Source organism: Dipodomys merriami, unplaced genomic scaffold (assembly GCF_024711535.1).
Source record: "Dipodomys merriami isolate MVZ:Mamm:240054 unplaced genomic scaffold, mDipMer1.0.p SCAF_128, whole genome shotgun sequence".
Taxonomy (NCBI): Eukaryota; Metazoa; Chordata; class Mammalia; order Rodentia; family Heteromyidae; genus Dipodomys; species Dipodomys merriami.
Genome location: NW_027202582.1, coordinates 338,192 through 364,111, shown reverse-complemented (window position 1 = coordinate 364,111; position 25,920 = coordinate 338,192). Strand labels below are relative to the sequence as shown.

Here is a 25,920-nt window from a genome sequence, read left to right as displayed (position 1 = left end):
CATGAATTTCGTAATCTTTTGCTGTGATTTATTAATGGTGTTTGGTGTTTGTGTGGTCTTCTTCCTGGGTTTTGCCAGTGTAATAGTTTTCTCTGTTGTAGTGCGGCTGCAGTCTTGCCAGGCTGGCTGCTCCAAATGGAGATCTGTGTTGAATGGAGATTGCTTGAGCAGTGGGCTGCTCCAAGCAGAGATCTGCACCAATCTGTGAGCTGTTCACTGCAGCAGTTCCCAAAGTGGAGGTTATTGTTATTATAAAGGTGATGTACAAAGGGGACACATTTACATAAGTCAGGTAAAGAGCACTGAAGGTGGTTTTGTTCTGAGTGGGGTTCTTTACTGTGTAGATGGCTGCACAAAGCTGCAGTCTACACAGAGCTGTAGGCTGTGATGGGACCTGGTTATGTGTACTTATCTTCCTGAGTTATAAGTTTTGATGTTTTCTGAATAGCACTAGGCTCTGACTGCTTGCTTTTCCCTGGCATCCACTCTTCAGCATTATTTCTAGGTTAGCATTTTATATTTCTTGCTGAGAATACAGAGCTCTGGTATTACCTTCTCTCTAGTCCTCTATCTTGCATCTGGAATCCTGTGTGATATTCTATCAGTATTCTTGCATATGGCACTGAACATCCCAGACAGCCTTGTACTATTGAGCACAAACAACGTATATTCTAATGTCTTTCTAAGCTGTGGTGTTTGGCAGGTTATGTGCATTAAATACATACCCACAATGTGATAGTATTTATCTATATGAAAGGATGAAATTCTGTCACTTTTAACAAGATGGATTAACCTAGGTAAAATGAACCTAGTACAGAAAGATAAATACCCATAAACTCATTCATCTGTGGTACCCTAAAAGACTGATCTGTTACAAGTAGAGACTATTGCCAGGCTCCAGCACTCATGACTATAATCTTAGCTACTAAAGAGGTTGAGATTTGAGAATTGAGGTTCAATGCCAACTGGCCATACAAACTTGAGAGACTCTTATCTCTAGCCAGCAATAAGAAAGTTGTATGGTTCTAATGGTAGAACATCAGTCATGAGTGAAAAAGCTGAGCAAGAAAGAGACCCTGAGTTTAAGCCTCAATACCAACATACCACAGACAAAAGGATTAGAGAGTATGGTGCTGCTTACCAGATGATGGTGAGTTTTAAAGAAATGATATGAGATAGGCTGATTTCAGTCAAAGTACACATGATGACAGTAAGATAGGAGAAATAAATTTCGAGAGATCTATTGTATAGTGATATACTGTATTTGTTAGAAATATAGAGAAGGGATCTATATACTCTCACCACAAAAAGGATATGTGAATAATGCATTTGTTAATTATCTAGCTGAAACCATTCTATTATACACTACATGTAATTGCATATATGCATATATTGAAAGGTAAAATTATATATATGCAAATGGCAAAATATATATTCCAAAACATATTGTGTTGACAAAAACATACAATGTATTTTTCAATTAAAAAGAGAATTATGAGGGCTGGGAAGGGGGCTCAGTGGTAGAGCATTTGCCTTGCTTGCTCGAGGCCCTGGGTTCGATTCCTTAGCACCACATAAGCAAAAAAAGAAAAAAGCCGGAAGTGGCGCTCTGGCTCAAGTGGTAGAGCGCTAGCCTTGAGCTGAAGAGCTGAGGGACAGCGCCAGGCCCAGAGTTCAGGCCCCACAACCGGACCAAAAAAAAAAAAAAAAAAAAAAGAGAGAATTATGAGACACATACAATGCATTTTCCAACTAAAAGGAGAATTATAAGCCAGTGCCAGTGGCTCATGCTTATACTCTTAGTTACTTAAGAGGCTGAGAGCTGACGATTGCTATTTTGAAGAAAGCCTGGGAAGGAAAGTCCATGAGATTCTTATATTCAATTAACCACTCCAAACAATGCTGGAAGTGGATCTGTCACTCAAGTGGTAGAGCACTAGCTTTGAGCAAAAAAAGTCAGGCATAGTGCCCAGGCCTTGAGTTCAAGCCCTAGAACCTGCACACACAACAAAGTGAATTATGGTGGAGGGGGCAAAGTTGCTCAGAGTACACTCTGTGCATGCATGGAAATACTACAATAAAACCCCCTCACACTACAAATGCGTGTAAAGTCAAAAAATTTGAAAAATGAGTTAAATATAAGGAATAAAATTCTATGGAGGAACTTTTATGAAATAGATTCAAGGAGGAAAGTAAGGCAATGGATAATGATAGGCATCCAAATCTTTTAGCATATTGCACTTTGGGATACCAATACAGACATATATACGTATGTATGTATATATATATGTTTTTACATATATATGTCAAGTTAAGTCTTCCCTCTGCCTCATAACCAGCTGCTATCCATCCTGCTCACCTCCACGGTTAGTGTTTCTCTATAATTCTTCATTCCATTTATGCGCGCAGCTCTCCACAGCTCCTTTAAGGCTTCCTGGGGTTTGTTGGTGATAATCAGCCACCGAGCAGACTCGGCCAGACACCTGACCAAAGACGATGATGGAAGTGTAGTCAACTCTCACACGCTCACTTCCAGTCCCCCTTTAACCCTCAGATTCCTTTTGCCTTTATGTTATTACTTACAAATTTAATCAGTTGTAAGGACATGAGAAATATTTATTCATAATTTGTTCTTTTTTTCTTAAAATAAAGATCCTCAACTTATTTTTTCCCCTAAGTATCTCATATGGGTTTGAAACCACTCCTGAGCCTAGCAGTGGTGATGGCTTTTGGCCACACAGTCAAGTTATATATGCCTCAGGTTCAATGAGGGCAGAGAAATACAAAGTTCATAGATATGTTACATTAGTTTAAACTAAGGAGTACTTGTTGTTTGGACTCTTCTCCCTATACTAATTTAGTCTGTAATCACTTCTGAGGGTCATTCCTAACTCAACAGGCCTTCTGTCGCAAACCAACATCATGGTTTATAAACCTTAAGTCTTATTTGTTTATTTATAACACTGGTTCTGGGGCTGAACTGAGGGCTTGGACACTGTCCGAGAGCTTTTTTTCTCAAGGCTAACACTCTACCACTGAGCCATAGTTCTACTTCAGGCCTTTCGGTGGTTAACTGGAGATGAGAATCTCACAGACTTTCCTCTTAGAGCTGGCTTTAAATTGCAATCTTCAGGTCTCAGCCTCCTGAGGTGCTAGGATTATAGGCAGGAGCAAGTTACACCCAGGTACACAGGAGAAGATATGTTATCAGACATCTCTCATCCCAAGATCCCTTAAGAAAGAGGAAGAAAGCTCATACCTTGTGAATAGAAGTAAGAAAAAGATGGGTATAGACAGCACCAGCTGAAGGATGTGCCAATTTTGAACAAAATAAGCCAGGCTTCCCAATAATATTTGTGCTAAACCAGCAGAACACAATGAAAGGGTCACCACCATGGCTTGGAATTTGGGTCTTGTCCATTCTACAACTGAAAGACAACACAAACTGAATATTCATCTCAAACCAAGGTAGAGCATTAAGTTCACATTCAAGGCGGGGAAAATGCACATGGTGGGAAGACGTACTTACGGAGCATGGAGCTGTTCGTCAGGATGCCCGTGGTGGACATACCAGCCAGGAAGCGCAGGACACAGTAAAGGAGGAAGGTGGGAGCAAAGGCTGCGCATGTGTCAGCAATGGCCAGCTTCAGCACACAGATGATGATAATTAGCCTCCTTCCAAACCTGAGGAAAAGATAAAGTTCAGATGGTGGGAACTGGAACAGCTGTTGCACAAAGAAACAAAAGAGAATTATTTTTTTTTTTTTTTTTTTTTTTTTTTTTTTGTCGGTCGTGGGGCTTGAACTCTGGGCTTGGGCGCTGTCCCTCAGCTCTTCAGCTCAAGGCGAGCGCTCTACCACTTGAGCTACAGCGCCACTTCCGGTTTTCTGGTGGTTTATTGGAGATAGGAGTCTCACGGTCTCTCCTGCCCGGGCTGGCTTTGAACCGTGATCCTCAGATCTCAGCCTCCTGAGTAGCTAGGATTACAGGCGTGAGCCACCAGCGCCCGGCTGAGAATTATTTTAAAACTATAAATAATCAGAAACCAACAGCAGATATTTCAAAAGCCATGCTTCTTGTTTGTAAACCTGACCTGTGTATACTACAGGTAACCATTTCAAACCATGAAAGATGAGTTTTAATTCTGGAACTTTTAGTACCTTTAATACAAGTATTTAAATACATAGATTTAGCCTAACAGAGAGTCTACACAATATATAAAGTATCAAGTCAGGTGCCAGTGGCTCACATCTGTAATCCTAGTTACTCAGGAGGCTGAGATCTGAGGATCATGGTTTGAAGTCAGCCAGGGCTGAAAAGTCCCCGTGAAACTCTTATATCCAATAAACCACTAAAAAACCAGAAATGGAATGTGGCTCAAAGTGGTAGAACACTAGCCTTGAACAAGAGAGCTCAGTGATAGCACCCGGGCCCTGAGTTCAAGCCCCACAATGGAGCAAAAACAAAATTATCAAAATCAAATGTTGAGGCTGTACATTTCTTTTCTTTTTTTTGTCGTGGGGCTTGAACTCTGGGCCTGAGTGCTGTCCCTCAGCTCTTCAGCTCAAGACTAGTGCTCTACCACTTGAGCTACAGTGCCACTTCTGATTTTCTGGTGGTTTATTGGAGATAAGAGTTTCATGGACTTTCCTGCCTGGGCTGGCTTTGAACTGCAATCCTCAGATCTCAGCCTCCTGAGTAGCTAGGGTGACAGGCGTGAGCCACTGGTGCCCGGCGAGGCTGTACATTTCTTGATTATAGCAATGGGAACACTGGTGAAACAACATGTGGAATTTGCTGATATGTAGTGTAAGAACTATTTGCTGCTGAATTTAGATGTGTTGGTGGTCTTGGCCAGCATGCTACTTTCAAGTACAGGATGTAATAAAGCCCCAGTTTAAATAGAACTTATAGAAAGTTCTCAGTGTAAAGAGCCAAGGAAGATGGGGGATGAAAGAATACAAAAGGAAAAGACCTAAAACAAAACAAAACAAAACAGAAAAATGGAGTTCCCATTTCTGCAAGACTTCTGTGCCAGATTCTATACCTTTTTGTTTCTTATGGCAGCAATTGGTAGTAATCTGATTGATCAATTATAAAAGGAGGCTCAGCCACATTGTAAAGGAATCCAGTGATAAGCACCAGACAGCAGTTCTAAATCTGATTCCCAAGTACAAATATAGAAACAAATATATATCCTAAACACACAGTGGTACTGGGCACTGGTGGCTCATACCTATAATCCTGGCTCCTCAGGACGCTGATATCTGAGGATCACAGTGCAAAGCCAGCCTGGGCAGAAAATCCCCTGTAAGACTCTTATCTCCAATTAATTACCAGAAAACCTGAAGTGGCACTGTGGCTCGAAGTGGTAGAGTGCTAGAGTGAAAAAAACTCAGGGACAGTGCCCAGGCCCTGAGTTCAAGCCCCATGAACAACAAAAAAGTTATTTAGTCTTCAAAAAGTGATTAATTTTTTTTAAAAAAGGAACTTCAGGCATTCAAAGAATCACGGGTCAAGAGCTTTCTTTTGTGCATCTGCCACTGTCTATTTTTTATTTTTCCTGTCAGTCACGGGGCTTGAACTCAGGGCTTGGGTACTGTCCCTGAGATCTTTTGCTCAAGGCTAGCTCTCAAACACTTTGAGGCACAGCTCTACTTATGGTTTTTCTGGTAGTTAATTGGAGATAATAGCTTCATGGACTTTCCTGCCTGGGCTGGCATCGAACTGTGACCCTTAGATCTCAGCCTCCTGAGTAGCTAGGATAACAGGCATGAGCCACTGGTAGCTGGAAGACTAAACAAATTTTGAGGCTAGAGATACCCCAATGTGTAAGCTTAAGATCTCAGTGTTTTTTTGTCTTAGTGATTTTTTTGGGGGGGTCTGGTCGTGGGACCTGAACTCTGGGCCTGGGCGCTGTCCCTCAGCTCTTCAGCTCAAGGCTAGGGCTCTACCACTTGAGCCACAGCACCACTTCCGGCTTTTTTCTTTTTTCTTATGTGGTGCTGAGGAATCGAACCCAGGGCCTCATGCATGCAAGGCAAGCGCTCTACCACTGAGCCACCTTCCCAGCTCCTTGTCTTAGTGATTTTTGAACGTGTCTTACCTAGTCATATGTGTAACTTCATACATCCACACACATATATAGCAACTGTCTTCTCTGGCGGTACTGCTGCTTGAACTTGGGCCCTTGTGCTTACTGGGCTGGTGCTCTACCTCTTGAGCCATACTTCCCAGACCAGCTTTGTGCTGGCCATTTTGGAGATGAAGTTTCAGCCTCCAGATCAATTACAATCCTCCAGATCTTGAGTAACTAGATTTATAGACCATCAGGCAACTTTTTAACATCCCAATAATCCAAAACCTTTTTGGACTTCTAATATATTACATATATTCACCCTCAAACCCTTGCTCTAGGGGTAATAAGCCTTTATTCCACTTGAACATGTTAGGATAAATACCTGTAGAATTAAAATAGGAAACACACAGGAGAGGCTGCAATAGTAAAACAATAAAAATGAAGTGATAAAGTAAATACAAACATGTATTTATGTATATATACATAACATGTAAAGACTAAAACTACAGTGAGAATTTGAAATAAATAACTGAGTTGGAACATGGCTTTTTGAAGCTGGCTAATTTTACTGGCTAATTGAAACACAATGCAAAACAAGCATATTGTACAAATTAATTATAAGACTAGAGTGATTAGAGAGACCATACTATAATAAATACATTGCTCTTTTTGGTGGCACATGCTTTTAGTCTCAGCACCCAAGGACCTGAAGTAGGACAATCATGAGCTCAAGGCAAGTGTGGGCTGTACAGTGAGACTCCATCTCAAAACTTCACTGCTATAAAATAACTAATAAAAGATTTAACTGTGATTAAATGGAATAGCTTATGTGCTACAGTCAAATTTTCATTCATATCAACGAAATGATTCAAAGTACACAAAAACAGAGAACTAAAGGAAAAACAGTTCTACATAGCAGGAGATTTTTAACATCATTTTCTCAATAATCAATAAAACAAGCCGAGAACATGTCACAACAGTTAGAACACATTAATGAACAAAATGCCCACTCATAAGATTTAAAGGTATTTACATAGCACTGATCTCATAACCAGGAGAAAAAGTATTTGCTAGATCTGAATGTGTTCTTCTAAATTTTAGACTTTATACATTAATAGTTAGTGTGACAGTATTAAGTGCTGGGAGCCAACAGTAAAGCTCAAAGGTCATCTTGACCCCTGTGCTCGCTTGAAGGCACGTACAAAGAACTGGCTTACTTGACAGACACCAGCTGCCCGGGATTGCTTTGCTATGTCTGCAGTTTGTTTTACTTTCAACCAGTTGACCTTGTCTTGTTTTTATTGCAGTCTGTTTTTTAACAGAAATTTTCCTTGTTTTTCTGGACTATAGTAACCTTATGCTACTTCTTGACTTCTAACAGAATAAATTAGGGAAAGTTAAAAATAAATGGTGCTAAATCAGCCAACGACAAATGCTGGAGGGGATGTGGAGAATGAGGAACGCTATTACACTGCTGGTGGGAATGTACACTTATACAACCACTTTGGAAAGCAGTCTGGAGGGTCCTTAGAAAGCTAAAGATTGACCTCCCTTACGACCCAGTCATACCACTTCTAGGCATCTACCCTGAACAACAGGAACCAATATACAAGGACACGTGCACCTCCATGTTTATTGCAGCACTGTTCGCAATAGCTAGGATATGGAAACAACCTAGAAGCCCCACCACAGATGAATGGATCCAAAAATTGTGGTATCTATACATAATGGAATATTATGCAGCCATTAGAAATGACAAAATAATGGCATTTGCAGGGAAATGGATGGAGCTAGAAGGAATCATGTTGAGCGAGGTAAGCCAAGAACGAAGAGACAAACAGTACATGGTCTCCCTGATAAGTGGATGATAAATCCAAAATGTTAGGTGATATGACAAAACTAACAGGACTTAAGAAACAAAGAACTCGGGTTCAAGGTGGCTCAGTGGTAGAGCGCTTGCCTTGCATGCCAGAGGCCCTGGGTTCAATTCCTCAGCACCACATAAGCAAAAAGAAAAAAGCCGGAAGTGGCGCTGTGGCTCAAGTGGTAGAGCGCTAGCCTTGAGCTGAAGAGCTGAGGGACAATGCCCAGGCCAGAGTTCAGGCCCCACGACCGGACCAAAAAAAAAAAAAAAAAGAAACAAAGAACTCCCACTCATCTGGTTGAACCACTACCAAATATCCCCATGCTGCTGATCACATATATGGTATATAACATGTGAGCACCGTTATATATTAAAGACTGTGATAGACAATTTGCTCCAGGAAAGTTAGAATGAACTTGTGACTTTAAATGAGCATCATTATTCCACAATACTGTGAATTTCCGGAAATTAAGTAATCACTTAATCACAATCAAAAAAAAAAAAAAAAAAAGAACCTCGGGGAAGGGAGGGAGGGAGGGGATGGTAGGGGGAAAACAATGGAGGGGGTAACAATGTTCAAGAGGAAGTGTACTCATTACCTCACTCATGTAACTGTAACCCTCTGTATAGTATCTTTACAATAAAAAAAATTAAAAAAAAAAAAAACGGTGCTTTGTGGGGAAGCCGACCTTGGAGAGCTGAGCTGCGGCCCGCCGGGCGCGGGCATCTGGAGTGGGTGACCTTCGCCGAGTGCCAGTGGCTCAAGCTTGCGTCCCTGCTCCCATGTAAAAAAAAACAAAAAATGGTGCTGCAGTCTTGAGCTGCAGACCTCCTGACGCCATCCTTTGCTCATGTCTTTTTTTTTTTTTTTTCTCATCCTCGCCCACTAAATCAGGATTCCCTTTCGTTGCTGGCAGGCTCCGGCAATTAAGAAGAGAGGTCCTAGCCGGGTGCCAGTGGCTCACGCCTATAATACTAGCTACTCAGAAGGCTGAGGTATGAGGATCACAGTTCAAAGCCAGCCCAGGCAGGAAAGTCCATGAGACTCTTCAATAAACTACTCAGAAAAATCCAGAAGTAGAGCTGTGGCTTATATGGTAGAGCACTTGTCTTGACAACAAAGAGGTTTAGGGACAGCACCCAAGCCCTGAGTTCAAGCCTCAGGATGGGGGTGGGGGGAGTGGGGGGCGGGGAAGAGAGGTCCTGCCCATTGCTAATGGTGCATGCCTGCCATCCTCACTATCCAAGAGACACAGTTGTGACACATTCAGATCTCATAGATTTTAGTTGCTCAACAGTTGACATCATGTTGGAGGATGGAGAGAGACATCTTGTTCTTCTCTTCAGCTTCAGAAGACACATAACTGTGTGGTGGCAATTATTATCTGTCCATTTCAAAGGAGATACTTTTAGGCACAGGATCTACATTCTTTTACTGCAGTTGACATTGGATTATTTAGAAAGCTGGCCTGGTAAAAACAAATTTAAATAAAGGGGACGCCATAAGTTCCCAACACACCAGCAATGGCATATTGCTATGTACTCCATGATACCATATTGCCTTGTACCTTCATGTTTGAGCCACTAAGACAGAATAATGACCATTCTCTAGAGACTACCAGAATCCAGGGAAGTGTCCAGGAGGAACTCAGCATGGTGCCTTTGCCCAAGGGAGACAGTGCTGTTTTCCATTTTAGCATATTTAGGATGATTGTGATGTGGCAATGTTTTTTATTTTTGGTGTTGGTCCTGGGGCTTGAACTCAGGGGTTGGGTGGTATCTTTGAGCTTTTTATTTTTATTTTTGCTCAAGGCTAGCACTCTACCACTTGAGCCATAGCTCCATTTCTGGCCTTTTGGTGATTAGCAGGAGATAGAATCTCATGGTCTTTCCTTCCTGGCTTCAAACCAGGATCCTTGTATCTCAGCCTCCTGAGTAGCTGGGATTACTAGCACTGGTATCCAGCAATACATCTTTTACTATGTTCCAGTAGGGAACTTCCTTATCTTTTAAAACCTCGTGTTAGGGCTAGGAAGGTGGCTCAGTGGTAGAGCGCTTGCCTTGCATGCATGAGGCCCTGGGTTCGATTCTTCAGCACCACATGAGAAAAAAAAAGCCGGAAGTGGTGCTTTGGCTCCAGTGGTAGAGTGCTAGTCTTGAGCTGAAGAGCTGAGGGACAGCGCCCAGGCCCAGAGTTCAAGCCCCACAACAAAAAAAAAAAAAAAAAAAAAAAAAAAGTTAAAACCTCATGTTATAGCAACTTCTTTCTAATTCTTTTTTTTGGTTATTGTTGGTCATAGGGCTTGAACTCTGGGCCTGGGCACTGTCCCTAAGCTTTTCAGCTCAAGGCTAGCGCTCTACCACTTGAGCTACAGTGCCATTTCTGGTTTTCTAGTGGTTAATTAGAGATGAGAGTCTCATGGCCTTTCCTGCCCAGGCTGGTTTTTAACTGTGATCCTCAGATCTCAGCTTCCAGAGTAGCTAGGATTACAGGCATGAGCCACTGGCACCTGGCTTTTTTCTAATTCTTTTCTATAAACATTCTCACTTATTATGGAGATATCATATTTGTGTCCTGTATACAGTATGCTATTTTGCAAAATATTATTTAGGACACTGACTGAAAATTCCCATTTGTGTTTACAGATCCCTTAAGGTAACAGTACATCTGGGACAGTGTTATTGTGAGTAACAACTTATTTGTTTATTTATTTATTTGTGGGTCACGGGGCTTGAACTCAGGGCCTGGGCACATCCCTGAGCTCTAGAGGCAGTGCCCCGCCACCTTGAGCCACAGCTTCACTTCCTTGAATAACAACTTCATACAAATGACTGTTTCATAAGCTGATAAAAATACAGTATTCACTAGTAGAGAGGATAGACACTCACCTGTCTGTTAAATGGCCATACATTAAGTTTCCCACCAACGTCCCGGTCAGCGTTAGGAATTTACTTATTGAATTCAGAGACTGAGAGTCACACACCAGGCCCCACTGAAAAAGAAGGAAATCAGCACAACAGGGCTTATAATCTCTCACAGTACTCTGAGCAAAGCTTCCTAACATGACCTAAAGGTTTATGTTTCATCCGAGTACTCTCTTCCCACATCTATCAGTACTCCTTTTCAACATTACCCATCTTCTACCATCAGGTCTTAACTGAAACAGAACTTTCTCCAGGAAGCTGTCTTTAAACCTGTAGGTTATACTAGGGTTATACTAATGAGCTTTTTGTTGTTGTTGTTGCCAGTGTTGGGGCTTGAACTCGGCCTGGGAACTATCCTTGAGCTTCTTTTACTCAAGCCATAGCTTTACTTCTGTTTTTCTTTTCTTTCCTTTTTGTTTTTGAGTAGTTTATTGGAGATAAGAGTCTCACAGTCTTTCTTGCGCAAGCTGGCATTAAAATGTGATCCTTAGGGCTGGGAAGGTGGCTCTGTGGTAGAGTGCTGGCCTAGCATGTGTGAGGCCCTGGGTTTGATTCCTTATCACAACATAAGCAGAAAAAGCTGGAAGTGGCGCTGTGGTCAAGTGGTAGAGTGCTAGCCTTGAGCTGAAGAACTGAGGGACAGCGCCCAGGCCCAGGCCCAGGGTTCAGGCCCATCACACACACACACACACACACACACACACACACACACACACACACACACACACACACAAATGTGATCCTCAGATTTGAGCCTCCTGAGAGGCAGTGGCAAGTGGCTAACAAGCTTTTAAACCCAAGTTCTCTTTAAACTTGGCTACACACTACATTGTAGGGCCCTGAGGCATTAACTAAATCCCAAATGTCACAGCTGACTGTCATATAAATGCACAAGCGATACAGTGTGGACATTACAGACTTGGCCAATCTCCAAGACATTTCTAATTTTCAATCAAAGTTGAATATTTACTGACTGGACATAGCACTTGTAACAAAACACAAGCATTGTTTGCTTACACCTTTGTCTTACCAAAAAATGAAAACAACATAAAATAGGAGTCTATCTACTGTCCAATTCACTAGACTCATTGAATATGGTTACTAACAATGTAATCAATGTTGGCTGAAAGAAAGAAGATTTGCCTTAAAGTGTAGAAAGGACTTGTGTTATTTTTAAACACCCAAATCCTGAGCTCGCACATGAGAAATGAAGCTTCCTACCTTGGTCACGATGGTGGAGACGAAGTAGCTTTTGTCATACACCCAGCCGTCCACACAGGGCTCTGTTTCTGCCTCACTCAGGTTCCAGAAGGTGCTGTTTGGGTGGAGGAGCTGCCATTGGGGATGGACAAAGCGCCGGCACTTCTCTGGCCTGAGGTTGGAGTCGAGTGGGATGGAGATTCTCAGGAGGTCCTCCTGGCTGAGGAGCCCAGTGCCATTGTCAGAGAGCGTGCCATTGTCGAGGATGCGCACCCAGCAGCGGTGCTCAGGCACGGCTGCCGTGAAGTTCTCCAGTGTGAGATGACAGAATGTTATGCTGCAGAAGATTGTAAGGAAAGCCAACTGAAGGAACTGGAATCTTCCCAGGCTACCAACTTGATCCAGGATTTCCTGAAAAGCCATTGAATACAAATGATTACTCTCAATAGGAGACAAAATGATTAAATCTGTATACTCTCAAAAAAAAGAAAAGAAAAGAAAAGAAAGAAAGAAAGTGCCATTTCCATCAGATACACCACAGCAGGGCATAGAATGAGTGTGCCCTAGCGATTTGGTGCCAGCTAGATAGCTGTTGTTCTTAAAGCTATTCAAGAGAATTTTCTGCTGATTTGCCTTCTTTAAGAATGAGTTACCAGGCTACCTTGTGTAAAATGTTATACCAGGTTATAGCTCACATTCAACAGTGGACATTGATCTCTAGGTTTGAGGAAAACAAGCCAGAGAAGCACCGCTACAGAGGATTGGATTTTCTTCAGTGGAAAGGAGAATTTCTATTTAAGGAGTTTCTAAATCAGTAAGAAGTAAGTACATATCTAACTTACTCTTCTATTATAAATGTCTTACATAAATCCATATTTACAAATATGTATATGTATGTTTTTATATATATTTATATATGTAGGTTCATATATACCTATAATTACAAATGTGTATATGTAGGTTTAAATATGTGTAGGTTTATATACATATCTGTAGGCTTATATATGTACATATGCATACATATGTGTGTATATAGCACATACCTGTGAGGATACATGATGTACAATGCAGTATGGAATGGAAGAACTAAAAATAAAATATGGGAGCAAAAGTCACACTGATGAGGACTAAACTGTCTTCTAAAAATTATGCCTCCAAGGAAGTTTAGAATAAGCATTTTGTTGGTAAGTTCTAAATTTTATCAGAAGAACCCATGGAAAAAAAATCTCAAGTAGAATAAATGGATGTGAAGTATGGTGTTCTCCTTTCTGGTTTATAACGACTTTGTGCTGCTGGTTGAACAGTAGCAAAAATTCCCACTGAAACTGTTGCTGAGGGTGTGAAGAGCGACTTGTGATGGACAGCGAGCTGAGTGCCAGCCTCACCCAGAAGTTTACTTTTTCTTCCTTCTAGATAAGAATTGTGAGGATCTTTCTGTTCTAGTAGTAAAAATGCAGTAAGCTGAAAATGCTCTGTGACTGTGTGTGTGTGTGTGTGTGTGTGTGTGTTTGTGAGTGTGTGTGTCATGTGGGTACCACAGCTTGAACTCAGGGCTTCATGCATTGTTTGGCTTTTTTCTTTACTACTGGTGCTTTAAAACTTCTAGTCTGGCCTTTTGCTGGTTTGTTGGAGATGGAATAGTACAATCTACTAGCCAGGCTCACACCTGTAACCCTAGCTACTCAGAAGGCTGAACCTCAGGAACCAGAATTACAGGTATGAACCTGGCTAAGACATGCTTTTGTTGGTTGTGGGACTTGAACCCAGGGCCTCGAGGTTGTTCCTGAGCTCTTTTGCTCAAGGCTAGCACTCTGACACTTTGAGCCACAGCACCACTTCTAGTTTTCTGGTGGTTTGTTGGAGATGATAGTCTCATGTACTTTCCTGCCCTGGTTGGCTTTGAACCATGATTCTCAGATCTCAATCTCCTGAGTAGCTAGGATTACAGGTGTGAGCCTTAGGCCAGTGCCTGGTCTAAGACACGTTTTAAGGAGTTTCTGTGGCAGTGAGAAAGAAGTACATCAATAATTATACTCTTCTATATAAATTGTTTGCATAAATCTGTATGGATATCTCTGTGGTTATATATGCATACATAATATTACATTCATGCACTAGTTATAATAGACTTCTATATATATAGTTATATATATGTATATATATACATATATATATGTATATATATATACATATATATATGTATATATATACATATATAAATTTCCCAAAGACTCCATCTGCTTCCACTTTTCCTGGCATCCTCCCTTAAGCTGACTTTCCCTGTGTGAGCCCTCAACCACCTGTTGATCAGAGGATACACTGAATTTTGTCTGTCAGCCATCTGCCATGTTCCTAACACTTGACTGGCTACCTTTGGGATAGACTCTCATTAACTTTTTGACTCAGATTGGCCTCAAACTAGGATCAGTGCACTCTCAGCCTGCATATTAGTTTGGACTACAGGTGTGAGACACTGGTACCCAGATTACAGATTATTTTTTTAAACAAAAAGTAGAAGTGCTGGCTTAAAACTTTAGAACTTAGGTCATGAACACACCTGTGGCTAATATATTAGAAGCTTTCTCCCTCTGTCTCTCTGTCTCTGCCTTGCATGGCTAATTATATTGAATATATCCCTTAGGAGAAATCCTCATGGTCTGTGTATATACTAGCCAATGAGGGCTCTGTGCAGGAAATAAATGCTGTGGCACTAGTGAAGCCTTTATATAACTATCTTCTGCTAAGGGCTTCGTAGGAATTCTCAATGCACAGAAACCATGTGAGATAATACAAAATGCTTGCTTTTTAGATGATTTGTTTTTGTTTTTGTCGGTAGTGGGGTCTGAACTTTGGGCCTGGGCACTGTCCCTCAGCTCTTCAGCTCAAGGCTAGCGCTCTACCACTTGAGCTGCAGCACCACTTCTGGCTTTGTTAGATGATTTGTAGCTAAGTTGGAATTTGATCTCAGCAATGAGGTACTATCATAATAAACATTAAAAAGTATTTACAATGCTGGGCGCTGGTGGCTCACGCCTGTAATCCTAGCTACTCAGGAGGCTGAGATCTGAGGATCGTGGTTCAAAGCCAGCCCGGACAGAAGAGACCGTGAGACTCCTATCTCCAATAAACCACCAGAAAACCGGAAGTGGCGCTGTAGCTCAAGTGGTAGAGCGCTCGCCTTGAGCTGAAGAGCTGAGGGACAGTGCCCAGGCCCAGAGTTCAAGTCCCACGGCCGACAAAAAAAAAAAAAAAAAAAAAAAAGTATTTACAATTCAATGATGAAATAGACAAAAGGCAAGAACACAATGTTTCCAAGAAAATAGACATATGATCAAGAAAACCCATATGAAGTCATTAAAAATTAAAGCTACATAATAAGCTAGAATGTAATTGCTTAAGCTTTCCAGAAGACTAATTGTGCTAATTATCAATGAGAGGATATCAAGGAAAGGGCAGCAATGAGAGGGTTATGAGAGGGCAATAAAACCAACATTGATTACCTGATGTTGAGATTACCAAAAGATACATGCTATAAGCTCTTGAAAACACAAAATGGTGTTATTATCAGAAACTTTAAACTGTTTAATTCAATGAGCAATCGTTCTACATGAGGAATGAAACAACAGAAAAATAATGCAGACAAAGGCATCAAATAATGTGTGCAGATGTGTGACATGACAATTTTAGTTTCTACCAGCAACAAAACTTTATTTTGGGCTTCCTTTTCAGTCCGGATTGGTGGGAATGCAAATTGATTAGTTTGGTAGATTATTTCTGCAGCTCTTTTACAAGCAAAGACATATGGATTCCAGAGACAGCAAGAGACAGGATGGTGTAAGACAAATACCATTGTCATCAGCTTTCTGGTTAGAAATTTCCAGAAAACTTACCTGAAATTTGGTTCCGCCTGCTGAGCTCTTAGCAATTACACTGCTTGAAGTCCTCTGCTTCTGTTGAAGTTGAATGCTCTGGTACTCAACTTATGTACCCTGTAAACTTTAGCTTTTGACAAACAAACAAAAAAAAAGACAATGACGAAAAAAAAAACAAAACAAAAAACAAAATAACCTCATGGGCTGGGAAGGTGGCTCAGTGGTAGAGTGCTTGCCTTGCATGCATGAGGCCCTGGGTTCGATTCCTCAGCATCACATAAACAGAAAAAAAGCTGGAAGTGGTGCTGTGTGGCTCAAGTGGTAGAGTGCTAGCCTTGAGCTGAAGAGCTGAGGGATAGCACCCAGACCCAGAGTTCAGGCCCCACGACCGGACCCAAAAAAAACACACCAAAAACCAAAAAGACGACGACGAAGTAATGTGGAATGTAGAAGAGAGACAAAGGGAGACGGGCCCTGGTAGCTCAGGCCTGTAATCCTAGCTACTCAGGAGGCTGATATCTGAGGATCTCTGTTCAAAGCCAAACTGGGCAGGAAAGTTTGTGAGATTCTAGAGAGATGGCGGAGGAGAAGCTGGAGTCTAAACAAGCTCTCACATAGAAAGCAGTTTTAGAGTTCCAGTGAACAGTCCTAAGCCAGAGAATCACACCAAGTGTGCCATCACAGGACAGAGAGTCAGGCCAGAGAGGGAAAATCCAGGCAAGGAGACACTTCTGAGCTCTTGCCAGCAGCCGCTGCGGCGGCGGCAGTGGTGGTGGCAGTGGCGATCGCAGGCGCCATACCTGAGCCACAGAGAGTCCGGGACGAAGGAGCCAGACGCAGCGGGTGAGCGGATTCTACTCAACACCAGCAAGAACCAACAAGGAGTGGACATCTTCATCCTGCAGTTCGCAGACCAGAGACGACCCAGGAACCAAGACTGGCCGTGAGTAGAAGCCTGATGGCCTCACTCCTTCTCAGGGAGCAGAGGAGGGAAGGCCACCCCTCCACCCCCCAGTACCGGGGAGATCTCCATCTTGGATACCGACAAAGCTCGGCGGAGCTGCTAGTTCCAACTCAAGCCTTGGAATAAAACGAGTCATTTAGCAGGTCACAAGAACTTAACGGCGGCGTGACCTGCCAGACTCAGCTTCACCCAGGGAAAAGTCACCCAGCTCGGGCGCCAGCCCTAGGAGTGGCTTTCTTCACTGGGTAATGAGAGCCAGACGCTGCCCCTCCCTCTAGCAGCCTCGACAATCAATTGAAATTCAGTAAACAGAAACCCTGAGAATGGCTCCAGGCTGGGCTCTGTGAGTTTTTCACAAACTAGCCCCTGGGAAAAGCTACTGTTCGTTGAAAGGCCTCAACTCTACCCAGAACCTAGCCTCATCACTGCATCCCCCTCTTTTGTGATACTCAAAGCAGATCTGCCTCCCATTGAACTAGCCTGGGAGGAGGATCGCAAAATCCTGGGTAAAGCAGAGCATTTTTCTGCCTGTTTGAACAAACTGACTTAAGAAACCAACCAAGCCACAGGACCACAAGCAGACCAGAGACTCCAACAAGAGGCTGGTTACGGACACAAGGGAGATACAGGATTTTTCCCACCCCTCCCAAAAAAATCAAAGAACTACTTCTTCTTCTTTTTTTCTTTCTTCTTCTTCTTCTTCTTCTTCTTCTTCTTCTTCTTCTTCTTCTTCTTCTTCTTCTTCTTCTTCTTCTTCTTCCTCCTCCTCCTCCTCCTCCTCCTCCTCCTCCTCCTCCTCCTCCTCCTCCTCCTCCTCCTCCTCCTTCTTCTTCTTCCTTATATAAATTTTTTTTCTTTTCTAAAACTTTTTTTAATCTTTAATTTTAGCCTTTTTTGAAAAAAATTGTTTTCCAGTAACTGTTTTTTCCTCTTATAATTTTTATTTTAGGGATACGTGAGTGTGCGTTTTTCTTTCTTTTTTTGTTTTCTTTCTCTTTTTTCTTTTTTAATTATCTTTTTGTTTTTTGTTTAGCTCTACTGAACTTCTGATCTTTTTTCTTCCTTTCTTATCCTTTTCCTCTCTTTCGTTCTTCTTTATGTGACTTAATTCTTGTCCTGCACATCCTCAGATAAACCCGTAGTTGACTATTAGACCCTATCCCCCATTGTGTACACACTTAATCCACAAATTTATTACTCAATTCAAAACCTCTGAGACTTAAATTCCTTAATAGCAGTACTACCTCTTTATACCTATATAATATTTTAAGCATTTTTATTTTTAAGTTTTTCACATCTCCTTTATATCCCTCCCCTTCTCTCAATATATTCACGTTCTTCTCTAAATAGATTGTTTTCGTCTGCATAATATTATTAATTTTTACTTTTCTATGTTTTCTGGTCTCTTTTCCCTTTCTCTTTTTCCTTTTTTCCTCTCCCTCTACTTTCATCCTACCCAACCTATTTCCTGCTTTGAGATTAGGACTTAGTTAACTCTCCCTGTGCCTCCCCACATCAATCTATTCCTATTTTTTACCCACATCTCTCCCTAACCCTAATAATTTCTGGTTTTCCAAATTCTTCTTTGAGGTTCGTAGCCCATTAACATATAGTTGTTTGATGTTGAATAGATGTATCTGTTGAACTAGATTGTATCTGTAGACTATTGACTGTGCAAATTCAGATTTTGGTTGATGCTTGCCTTAAGATAGTGTTCTAGCACAAAACTGGTGCTATTTTCATCTCAAATGGGCAGAGTAAGCTGGAAAAACACAAGAAAAATGGCAAATCCGGGTATCTCAATTCCCAATCTTGATAATCAGGGGACAGAACAGATAATGAATAATCCAGAGGAGAGTTCCCAAATAGCTCTACAAACACTGCTGGCAAACATGATAAATGAAAAGATTGAAAACATACAAAGAACTCTGTATGAGCGTGATAGGGAGAGAGAGGAGGCAATCCAAAAGTTTATACCAGAATATCATAAGTGTGAGGAAGCTACTCAAAAGCTGATACAGGATTTGCGTGAGCAGCTTGAGTATACTCAAAGAGAAAGGCAGGAATGGTGTGAGCAGGCTGAAAACACTCAAAGAGAACTACAGGAATCCCATGAATGGGAGGAAGCTAATCAAAGAGTAATACAGGAATTGAGAGAGCAGGAAGAGAATATACAAAGATCACTAAAGACATTCATGGAATCCATTAACAAAGAGCTGAAGGAAGTCAGGGAGACCACAAAGGGAATGCTGAATGGAACCCAACAGAAGGAATGGGAGTCCAAGGAAACCATAACCCATCAACTAAGTGATTTGAGAATAAACACTGAACACCAAATTAAGGAAGTAAAGAAGTTCATACAAGATCTAAAACAAAGCTTCAACAAAGAATTTGAAGCCATCAAAGCTGAGCAATTAGAAGGAAAAGAGATAAAAAACAAAGTAGAAAGTCTTGACAGCAGGTTAGACCATGCAGAAGATCGAATCTCAGGGATTGAAGACAGCCTAGATATTATATGTTGAGAGCCCTGCAGGGAGTCTCTCTGCTGATAAGCTTGACTATCTCGCTGGAACATCTCTCGAGGCTGTTTACAGAATCTGGTCCTTTCATCCTGCCCCAAACAAAGACCAGGTAGCTGCTATCAACCACCTTTTCACATTGCCCTAAGCAAACATCCTGCAGCTGCTATGGCCAATGAAAAAGCTTCCTTATTTTAAGCATATAAATACCCCTGTGTGAAAAATAAAATTTGGCAGCTTGATCAGAATCCTTGTCTTGCTGTCATTCTTCATGTCTCTTGTCCCTTCATTCCTTCTCGCTTAGGTTCATTGCCCTCGTTGAAGTCCTGCGGGTCGGGACAATTATAGAGAAAGAACATACAACCATCCAAGACAAGTCCAAGAAATATGATAGATCTATCCAACACTTGGAAGACACCATCAGAAGGCCTAATCTAAGGATAATAGGTGTAGAGGAGCACCTAGAAACAGAAGTTAATGGTCTAGGAAATTTGTTTAACAGGATCCTAGCAGAGAACTTCCCAAACATGCAAAAAGATAGGCCTATTCAGATACAAGAAGCTTTTAGAACCCCAAATAGACCAGACCAGAATAGGACATCCCACCGTCACATTATAATCCACACAGACCAAGATCCTTAAAGCTGTCAAGGAGAAAATATTAATCACCTATAAAAGGAAACCAATTAGAATCACCTCAGATTTCTCAGCAGAGACAATCAAGCAAGAAGAGCCTGGAATGATGTATGCCATGCCCTAAAAACAAACAACTATCAACCAAGAATACTGTACCCAGCTAAACTCTCCTTCATAACTGAAGGCCAAATAAAAACCTTCCATAGCAAAGAAAAATTGAAACAATACATCTCCACCAAACCAGCCCTACAAAAGATTCTTAAAGATGTCCTACACATAGAAAACCAACAAGACCACAATAAAGGCCAAGAAACTGCACCCAAACTGAGAATCCAAGAACCACAGGAAGAACCCAGTTTTCGCAGCCCCCAAGAAGGTGGATAACATGTCAGGAACTCCCAAATACCTCTCAGTCCTATCTCTTAACATTAACAGACTTAACTCTCCAATTAAGCGACATAGACTGTCTAGTTGGATTAAAAAGCAAGACCTTTCTATTTGCTGCCTTCAGGAGTCACATCTTGCCCGTAGAAACAAACACATTTTCTTTTTTTTTTTATATATATATATATTTTTTGTCCGGTCATGGGGCCTGAACTCTGGGCCTGGGCACTGTCCCTCAGCTCTTCAGCTCAAGGCTAGTGCTCTACCACTTGAGCCACAGCGCCACTTCCGGCTTTTTTTCATTTTGCTTATGTGGTGCTGAGGAATCGAACCCAGGGCCTCAGGCATGCAAGGCAAGCGCTCTACCACTGAGCCACCTTCCCAGCCCAACAAACACATTTTCAATGTGAAAGGCTGGAACAAAATCTACCAAGCAAACGGTCCCCATAAACAGTCGGGAGTTGCAATCCTAATATCAGATAAAATAGACTTCAAATTAAAATTCGTGAGAAGAGATAAAGAAGGTCGCTACATACTAATTAAGGGATCTCTCCTTCAGGAGGATATTACAATTCTAAATATCCAAACAATGGAGCACCCAAATTTATCCAAGAAACACTACTTTCCCTCAAATCCCATATAGATCCAAAGACATTAATTGGTGGGGATTTTAACACACCACTCTCCCCACTAGATAGATTAACTCGGCAAAAACTCAACAGAGAAACCGCAGATCTAAACAGCTGCATAGATCAACTAGATTTAACAGACATCTACCGAATATTTCACCCAGCAGCATCAGAATACATGTTTTTCTCAGCAGCACATGGAACATTTTCTAAAATAGACCACATTTTAGGCCACAAAGCAAACTTGTCTAAATTCAGAAACATTGAAATTATACCTTGCATTCTCTCTGACCACAAGCAAATAAAATTAGAACTCAACACGAAAAGCCACCAAAGAAAGTCTGGTATCACATGGAGGCTGACCAACACACTGCTGAATCACAAGTGGGTCATGGAAGAGATTAGAAAGGAAATTCAAATGTTCATGCTATTCAACAAAAATGAACACACAAATTACCACCTCCTCTGGGACACAGCAAAGGCAGTACTCAGAGGCAAGTTTATAGCTCTGAGCTCGTACATCAACAAATTGGAGAGATCTGAAACCAACAATTTAATGACACATCTAAATCTCCTTGAAAAAGAGCAGCAAGATAAACCCCAATCCAGTAGACGGAAAGAAATAATTAAAATTAAATCAGAATTAAATGAATTAGAATCCAAAAAAACTATAGAAAGAATCAACAAAACAAAGAGTTGGTTCTTCGAAAAAATTAACAAAATTAACAAAATTGACCCTTAGCAAATCTTATCAGAAAAAGAAGAGAACACACCCAAATAAATAAACTCAGAGATGAGAATGGAAACATCACCACGGAAACAACCAAGATTCAGAACATTATAAGGGAATACTTCTCAAAACTTTATGCTAATAAGTTTGAGAACTTGACAGAAATGGACCTTTTCCTAGCAAACATTGACATGCCAAAACTAAACCAAGATGAGTTAAACCATCTTAACATGCCCATATCAAGCATTGAAATAGAAACAGCAATAAGAGACCTCCCAGCTAAGAAAAGTCCAGGACCAGATGGTTTTACAGTGGAATTTTACAAGGCCTTCAAAGCAGAGCTCACACCAATACTCTTCCAACTCTTCAATGAAATTGAAAGAGAAAGTTCACTACCGAACACATTCTATGAAGCCATCATAACCCTCATCCCAAAACCAGGCAGGGACTCATCAAAGAAAGAGAACTATAGACCCATTTCTTTGATGAACATTGATACAAAACTTCTCAACAAAATTTTGGCCAATCGACTTCAACAATTCATCCAAAAAATCATACACCACGATCAAAAGGATTCATTTCAGGGATGCAAAGCTGGTTCAATATATGCAAATCAATTAATATTATTCATCACATCAACAGGAGCAAGAATAAGAACCACATGGTTATCTCAATAGATGCAGAAAAAGCATTCGACAAGATCCAACACCCCTTTATGATGAAGGTTTTGGAAAAATTAGGAATCCACGGAACATTCCTCAATACAATAAAGGCTGTATATGACAAACCTACAGCCAGCATTATACTTAATGGTGAAAAACTAAAGCCATTTCCTCTTAACTCAAGAACAAGACAAGGATGTCCACTCTCTCCACTTCTCTTCAATCTAGTATTAGACTGCCTAGCTACAGCAATAAGACAAGATGCAGACATAAAGGGGATCCAAATAGGGAAAGAAGAAATAAAACTCTCCCTCTTTGCAGATGACATGATCTTGTATTTAAAGAATCCCATAGATTCCACTCCCAAATTACTCAAGCTGATTCAAAACTTTGGCAAAGTAGCAGGGTATAAAATTAACCCCCCAAAATCAATGGCTTTTCTGTATGCCAACAATGAGAAAAGTGTGGCTGAAATTAGGAAAGAAACTCCATTTGTAATAGCCCCACAAAAAATAAAATACCTAGGAATTAACCAAAGAAGTGAAGGACATCTATGATGAAAACTTTAAAATCTTGAAAAAGGAAATCAAAACAGAACTTGGAAAATGGCAAAACCTCCCATGGTCCTGGATTGGAAAGATTAACATGGTGAAAATGGCAATACTTCCCAAAGCTATCTACAAATTCAACGCGATACCTATCAAAATTCCAACCTCATTCTTCAAGGAAATAGAAGAGGCAATCCAAAAATTCATATGGAACAATAAAAGACCCCAAATAGCAAAAACGCTCTTCAATGGAAAGAACACTGCTGGAAGAATATCAATACCAAATTTCAAACTCTACTTATAAAGCCATAGTAATCAAAACAGCTTGGTATTGGCATAAGAACAGACCCCAGGACCAATGGAATAGAATTGAAAACCCAGAAATGAACCTACAGACCTATAGCCATCTAATCTTCGATAAGGGAGCTAAAACAATAGAATGGAAGAAAGACAGCCTCTTCAGTAAATGGTGCTGGCAAAATTGGTTAGCTACTTGTAGAAAACTAAAGCTAGATCCTTATATATCACCCTGCACCAGAATCAACTCCAAATGGATCAAAGACCTCGAAGTCAAAGCAGACACTCTGAAAACATTACAGGATGGAATAGGAAAAACCCTAGGTCTCCTTGGCTCAGGCCGAAATTTTCTGAATAGAGACCCGGAAACACAACAAATCAAAGAAAGGTTGGACAAATGGGATTGCATGAAGTTGCAGAGCTTCTGCATGGCAAAGGACATAGCTAGCAAGATCAATAGAAAGCCCACGGATTGGGAGAAGATCTTCACTAGCCATACAACAGACAAGGGTCTCATATCTAAAATACACTTGGAACTCAAAAAATTAAATCCCCCAACAACAAATCCTCAAAGAAACAACTGCCCAATAAATAAGTGGGCTAAAGACTTAAAGAGAAACTTCTCTGAAGAAGAAAGAAGGATGGCCAATAGACACATGAAGAAATGCTCAACATCCCTAGCCATAAAAGAAATGCAAATCAAAACAACATTGAGATACCACCTCACTCCATTTAGAATGGCAAAAATCAAGAACTCTAACAACAACAGATGCTGGAGGGGATGTGGACAGAAGGGAACCTTACTTCATTGTTGGTGGGAATGTAAACTTGTTCAACCACTTTGGAAAGCAGTATGGAGGTTCCTCAAAAGACTTCACATAGAGCTCCCCTATGACCCAGCAATCCCACTTTTGGGCATTTACCCAAATGTTTACAAACAAGACCACACTAAAGCTACCAGCACAACTATGTTTATTGCAGCATTATTTACCATAGCTAAGATATGGAACCAACCCAGATGCCCCTCAGTAGATGAATGGATCAAGAAAATGTGGTATATATACACAATGGAATTCTATGCCTCCATCAGAAAGAATGACATTGACCCATTTGTTAGGAAATGGAAAAACTTGGAAAAAATTATATTAAGTGAAGTAAGCCAGGCCCAAAGAAACATAGGTCCCATGGTTTCCCTTATTTGCAATATCTAGTATATGTATGAGTCAAGCGGAAAAGGTCAGATAATGTGATGTTAGGAAAATGAATCCTTAGATATGTATTTTAATGTTTTTTTCTTTCATGCATTTGTTTCTAAAGCATTTATAAGATTATCTCTTTGTTGCTTTGTATGTCCCTCCCCCACAGTATAACCCCTGCTTTCACTATATTTGATGTCAGTATAACTTGTGGAAGAGATGGGGAAAAACAAGTCGTTTAAGGATACAGGTGGACCTGTTGCAACAATGAGAAGTACAAGTTGTCATGTCGAAAACGAGCTTTACAACGTTGGTGGGGGGGGAGGGGGGGAGGATTGGGGGGTGGGGTGGGGGGGGAGGCTGGGAAGGGATGTGAAGGGTAAACAAAGGAGGAGGCTGCAATGCTTGATAAGAAATGTATGCATTATCCTGCCCATGTAATTGTAACCCCTCTGTACAGTATGTTCACAAAAAAAATAAAATTAAATTAAAAAAAAAAAAGTTTGTGAGATTCCAATAAACCACCAGAAAACTGGAAGTGGTGCTGTCACTCAAGTGGTAGAGTGCTCACCGTGAACTGAAGAGCTAAAGGACAGTACCCAGGCCCAGAGTTCAAGCCCCACGACTAATAAAAACAAAACAAAACAAAACAAAAAAAGAAGAGAGACAAAGGGAACGCCAGGAAATTATTCATAATGAAGATGATTGGTTTCTCCTTCCTCATAATGTTGTGTGTGTGATGACCCATTATGAAAAGGACCACACAGAATCAACTATTCTCTTCCACTTCAAAGAGTACTAGCCAGCAAATGCAATCTGTTTATTCAGAGCAGAGAAGGTCCCATAGGTTCTCAGGCCTTTGAGATTACAAATAGAAGGCTTGTTAAAGAAACCCTTCAGCCACCCCACTGAAATATAGTGAGATTGAGAAGTGGATGGATGTAGAACTAAAAATCTAGTTCAGGTGGATCTGTCCTGGAATTGATTTTTTAAATTGATTTTTTTAAAAAAGTTTGTGCTTGTGTGGTGTTTGTGTGTGTATTTTACTTTGCCAAGAATTCTCTATGCTCCTTGGCAGAAAGCTCAAGAGGACTTTATTCAGTCCTGTTCATTAGTCTATTTCTTCCAGAGCTCAAAGGCAATGGTTCTTCATTAATCATAAACCTGAAGAAGTTTCACAGTCACCATGAACAAGTGTTCATGCTCCAATAGAGTGGGAAACTACTCCTGTAAGAAGGTCACTATTATAGAGCGACGGATTTGCCCAAGTAAATACTGCTTGTTAATTTTGTGTTTAATGTCCCATTAAAAAAAAAAAAAAGAAATCAGGGTCAGCCAGTTATCTATGCCTGTGATCCTCGCTATGTAGGAAGTAGAGTTAGGAGAATCATGGTTTAAGGTTAATCCAGGTAGCGT

At 40.9% G+C, this 25,920-nt stretch overlaps 1 protein-coding gene across 1 annotated transcript in view; it reads right to left on the bottom strand.

The window, feature by feature from the left end:
- The window catches only part of LOC138824234 (organic anion transporter 7-like), a 35,347-nt gene extending 22,575 nt beyond the window's left edge, over positions 1–12,772 (bottom strand). Inside the window, exons 1-5 of the mRNA XM_070017920.1 lie at positions 12,090–12,772; positions 10,833–10,936; positions 3,530–3,684; positions 3,260–3,428; positions 2,360–2,483 (exon numbers count right to left, since the gene is read on the bottom strand). Coding sequence (XP_069874021.1) covers positions 2,360–2,483; positions 3,260–3,428; positions 3,530–3,684; positions 10,833–10,936; positions 12,090–12,491 — 954 coding nt within the window. The 5' untranslated portion in view covers positions 12,492–12,772. The remainder of the gene's footprint in view (positions 1–2,359; positions 2,484–3,259; positions 3,429–3,529; positions 3,685–10,832; positions 10,937–12,089) is intronic.
- Between the last annotated feature and the right edge of the window lie 13,148 nt (positions 12,773–25,920).